Here is a 5,482-nt window from a genome sequence, read left to right on the forward strand (position 1 = left end):
TCTTCAGTAAAAAGTCGCAGGACCCCCAGAGGTAACCAGTGTCCAGGTCTCTGCTGCACCTGCCAACTCGGATAGGGCAGGGGTAGGTGCTCAAGCCCACAGAAGCCTCTGTGCCTGGGGTCTTTGTCTGGAACTTATAGCAGGCCGGGCTTGTGCAGGAGATAAGGAATCTCTCAGATCCGCCTTGAGGTGAAGCTTCTGCCAGGAGAGCATCTAGGTTTCTGAAACCAGACTTACAGCCTCACTCGTGAGCCTGCGACTGCCCGGTCATGACCACCCTGTCTCTTCCATCTTAGAGAGCTACCTGCAACGGGCTAACTTCACCCACATCTGCACAGCTGCCTCCCACTCGCCAGCCTGTGCACCCTCATTGGCCCACTGTGGCCTGGCAAGAACAAACATTTCTGTGATGTCACAAAGTAGGTGACTGGGAGGGCTGTTACCCAGCACAGGGGTAGGAATTGGGTGAGTCAGGAGTTTCCAGCAGATGGTGCTGTTGTCCAGCTGCTCAGCCCAGCTCCATTTTTAGCCTTCTCTGTCCTGCTCCATGTCCTGGGAGGCTGGAGCCCTGCAATGTATCCTGGGCTCACTGCCTGCTGGCCGGCAGTTACATTGGATCAATGAGGGACACTGCCAGGAAACTGGAGGGCAGGGGAGTCCTTCTGGCAGTGGCTTTGAACCCACAACTAAGCTCCTACCAGCAGTCCCTTTCCCACCGTTCTACTCAGACTGACCCTTGAAACCAGATGCAATGGTGGTAACGGATGCCCATTGGGGTTTGTTTCTGGGTCTCATGCCATCCCAGTTCGGTTCCCCCTGCCCACAGCTTTGTAAAAAGTCCCTTTGTTAAAGTCTCTTAAACCATCTGAGTTGCATTTTATTTTTCACTGCAGCCCTAACTGATAGTCAATATTCATCCAGAACTGTAAGATGACATACTGGTTTGCCAGGAGGCCCTCTTTCTCCTGGATTTCCTGGTGTCCCCTAAAAGAAGAAAGAAAGAAAACATCAACTGTGATAAGCACAAAATCCTGATCAACTCTACCCACTTGCTCTATCAACCTCTACATCAGCCAAGTATAAATCAGTGGGAAATGAATCGCCAAACCATAAGGACTTGTACCAATAAAAATTCATGTTCTCCAATCTCAGCTGAATGCCCAAGGCTTCCCAGGAGACATGTGACAGTAAGAAATCCTTAGAACAGTAAGCTAGCCCTTCCACAACTCATAGCCTAAACACAAAGCTGAAAACAACTCATGCACGCAGAGCATGTACACGCATGTGCGCACGCACACCTGTCTTGAAATTTCCCAATCTTTCTTCAAACACAAGTGGAAGGAGAGCTTTGCATAGGAGGAGAGTACTTCTGTTGGACTGGCTATAAGAATGTGATGTTGAGAGTGGAGCAGTTAAATTTGAATATTTGAAGATAGGATTTAGAGGGTAACTTTCTTTTTTGAGATAGACTCCAAGCAAGGAATGGGTTTTTATTGTTCCTGCTTATAATGAACTAAAACTATAGAGGTGGAAAGAGATATGTCTAAGCAACAAATACACTGCTTACTAGTGCCAGACACATTTGCCCTATAGGTGCTCATGGTTGTCAATTATCCAATTGGTCAGTGGGTATGGATCACATAACTTCTATGTCCCTGGCATGCTGGCAGGCACCAAGCGCCTACAGATGCATGAGACACATGGTGCCTACTTTCTTGGAGCTCAGACACATCTGAGCAAAAGTGAGATAATAGAGATAAGCAGTGACTATCATTGTCACAAGGTGGGAAGTAATGCATGCTCAATGAACATCAGGTAAGTCTGTAGAACTCCCCTGAAGGGAGAGAGCCATTCAAGGATGGTTCAAGAACAAGTCCATGGTGAAGGTCATGCCTGATTTGAGCAGAGCTGACTGGCTGGGTATGTACAAAGTTGACCAAGAAATAAGAAACATTGTGTGGGATACCCAGGAACTCAAAAGTTTTGAAAGAATAACACAAAAACACAAGACATAAAACTATTAGTAGATAACAGAAGCTACACTCAATAGAAGAGTAAGAATGAAAATCATGCCCATGGGGTTTCCTGGAAATCCTTCACTGAGCTGTGAAGCTGGCCACGTGGTCAAGGGAGGCCAGGAGATGTGGAAGGTGGGCTTCCAGGGTAAATGTAAGGACCTCCACTGAGCCCACCATTTCTCTGTACTTACATCCTGGCCAGCTGGTCCCTGGGGGCCGGGAAATCCAGGTGAGCCTCGTGATCCCTGAAGAAAAATAAGAGACGACACCCTATAAACTTTTAAGCAAATAAGGCCTCTCTCTCCTTGGCAATAGTTGGCTCTCATTGTACAAACCGTCTGCTGCTCTGAGGAATCCAATGCAATACATCTTCCAAAATCACCCTCCTCAGAGCTCACTCATTTCCCTGTGCTCTGTGGAGGTGGATGTGTTTAATACACAGAGAGAATGCTCTGGAAAACCTGCACTCTGAGCCTGGCGACTTGGGCCCCGTTTGTAGGCCACTTGTTTGAGTGGAGGGAATGGCTCCTGCCGTGAGATGGGCCTGAGCTCAAACCCCAGCCCACCCCTTTCCTGTCTGTGGATAACAAGCTAACTAAGTTTCTTTGTGGAGACTCTACCCAACACTCAGCACATATATGGCATTTACTGTTCTTTATAAGGAAATCATTCCTATTCTGTTAAAAATTTCTGGAAAACATCAGGAAATGGCCCAGATATCTTTCATTATGGATCTCATTTTCTGGAAGACTTTTCCTTAAATAGATCTGCACATGGGAACTGCCCGTCCTGGCAGGTGTGGGATTGTGCCACCTCATGCTCGACAGCTAACCTGCCTCTTCTGGGCCTTCACATACCTGTCCTCACACCAACCCTTCCACTCAGAGTCCCGGCTACCTACCTCTCCTTTGCAATAACTTGCTCTGACAGCTCATGTCTATCAATTCACTGCTCTGAGCCTCAATTTCTTTATAAAAATGGGTATAAAAATTCCTGTCCTTAATTAAAAAATGATATGAATGGAGGTAATTTAAAATGCGAGCACATGGCATGAGGCACAATATCATCCCAGCTGCTAATACGCATTTCCTCCTCCAATATGGTGACTTTATAGGAATTCACATTTCCTGGTAAATACATGCATATGCACATCATCAATGGTGCAGCTCCTAAGAACAAATGCTTGCTGACAGCTCTCCTTTGCTTTAGCATAAAATTAATCTAGTAGATCTGCCCAATGGCTGGTGGGTCTTGCCATGCCCCCCTTACAGATTAAGAGAAATCTCCTCACGGTTCATGGCTGTGTGGTTGGGGTGTGAAGCCAAGATTAAAAAATCAGTTTTTCTGGCAATTTGATTACATTCATTAAACCATGGCTGTCCTTCTGTGATGGAGAGATGCCAGGATGCAATGCTAGTATCAGTTTGCCCAACTATGAAATGGACACACTTGGTTAGATAACCCTCACCATCCCTTGCTACTCATACCCACATCCATCATATCCTACCCCATAGGTCAGTGCTCACATTTTGGAGAGTTTGCACTGTTTAATCATGTTAGGAATGTTCAGAAACTATTTTAGCTTTTGGCATCTCCACTTTAAAATTGCTTTGATTACAGCAGGATTCCTCCCATAGAAACCAGTCCTGTATTTAAAGCATACTGTACCGGGGGACCTTTTTCTCCTGGTGGTCCAGAAGGGCCCTAAGAAACAAACAAACAAACATGTAAGCAAATTTGGGATGAAATGCTCATCTAAACATGCATGGTGTTTACTTCTAAGCCAGGTCTTTGGTTGTCCTAGATGAGTAGCTAACTTCCTCTTATCTTTAGGCTGGGCTGCCACACTCTCCCCCACTCTCCTCCACTGCCTACAAATGCTGCTCACAGAGATCTCCCTGGAACCTCCTCCATGTGCCCCTGGATTGGCACCATGCTATCCTTGTCCCCACGTGTCTCCCGATACTTGGGCCCACCTCTAGTTTGTAGCTGTGGGGTGGGGTTGGACCCAGCAGTCCCAGCTTCCCGGAGTCACAACCCCTTGGAGAAGCTCCAGCTGTCCCTGCTCAGGATGGAATAGGGGCACACTAAGGACCAGGCTACCCGGCCCCAGCCTGCGTGGCTGAGGCCACAATGGTGTTGCTCCCTGCTCCTGCAAGGGGTGCCCACACACACATGGTCTTCCTGCCTGCAATTTTGCCCAGTCCTGTGCCCAGCCAGAATGTGGCTTCTAGATATAGCACTTAAGATACTGTTCATTGGCTGACTGGAAGGCATTCGTGTACAATTCCAGGCCTTGCGGTGAGCAGAGCTGCCCCTTGCCCTGAGCCTTTGCTGCACTGGTGCTTTTCCATGAAGACTCTGTCCTGCCTTTCTACCCAACATTCTTGTCACACTCTGGTTCTCACTTTACACTTCTCTGCCCCTGACTTCTCCCAGGGTGCTCATTGAATGTGGTCCCCAGGCCCTGCACACAGCCTGCCTAGGGCTGAATGTCCAGCACTGCCATTGCATGTTGGCCCATCTCTCCTCTCCACTGAATGGACTGCACGCTGTGTGCAGTAGGCACCGAGTCTGAGTTCTTGCCGTGCTCTCTCCAGCACTTAGCAAGTGCCCTGTGCATTGTGAGAACACAGCAGACTAGAGCACAACAAATGGCATTCTACCAAAATTAAAATTTTAAAGCACAAGGAGAACTTGGGAATCAATTGTAATCACCACTTCTTTTCACCGAAGATCAAACCAAAGCCCAGAGGAGACAGAGACTGCTCAAACCACTCCAGGAGTCATTGCCAGGCAGGGTGAGTCATTGACCAGGCAGGGTTAGTCCCACCTTCTGCTCTCAGTTCAGTGCTCCCCACATCTTGCTGTAGCAGAGCCCACAGGAATATGCCCAGGCATTTCCAAGAGAAAGAAAGTATTTCACTCCAATGCCAAGGTTCCTGCAGTATGATGGACCAGGTAACCTAAAAGCCTGCCCATTAATACGCCCTAGAGACGCCTGACAAAACAGAGCAAGCATTGTTTTAAGTGAATAGTTGATCACTAAAGAAAGTAGGAGAATCTCCAAAGATTTAGAGAAAGAGACCACTGAGAAGCAGTGCCCTAAATCCACCAAGATCTGTCCTGGAGGGAAGCAGGTTCTGAGGGCTGTGCAGACACAAGAAATGAGGTGGGAGACACGTTGATCAGGAAGATGAGACTTAGAACACTAAATAAAGGCGGGATCTTCAATAGGTTACAACAGGGTCCATAGTCTTTTTCTGTAAAGGATGGATAGCAAAGTGAAGGGGTAGAGAAAGAAAAGATGTCAAAGAAACACATCTGTCTTTGTTGAGGGTAGAGATACACAATGAAGAAAAGCCTCCTGGGGACTCACCCTCAGGGGCCTTCCTTCACAGGCATCCGGGAGCTCTAAGATGTAAGTCCTGCATGGTTTCAGCTCAGAGCCAATACATTCACAC

General features: G+C 47.5%; 1 protein-coding gene across 1 annotated transcript in view; it reads right to left on the minus strand.

The window, feature by feature from the left end:
- Window positions 1-5,482, minus strand: part of COL22A1 (collagen, type XXII, alpha 1) — a 253,420-nt gene that overhangs the window by 62,211 nt on the left and 185,727 nt on the right. Inside the window, exons 41-43 of the mRNA XM_012648005.1 lie at window positions 3,687-3,722; window positions 2,210-2,263; window positions 940-984 (exon numbers count right to left, since the gene is read on the minus strand). Of these exons, the coding sequence (XP_012503459.1) occupies window positions 940-984; window positions 2,210-2,263; window positions 3,687-3,722 (135 nt within the window). The remainder of the gene's footprint in view (window positions 1-939; window positions 985-2,209; window positions 2,264-3,686; window positions 3,723-5,482) is intronic.

Source organism: Propithecus coquereli, unplaced genomic scaffold, assembly GCF_000956105.1.
Source record: "Propithecus coquereli isolate 6110/MARCELLA unplaced genomic scaffold, Pcoq_1.0 Scaffold28, whole genome shotgun sequence".
In the NCBI taxonomy this organism is placed as follows: Eukaryota; Metazoa; Chordata; class Mammalia; order Primates; family Indriidae; genus Propithecus; species Propithecus coquereli.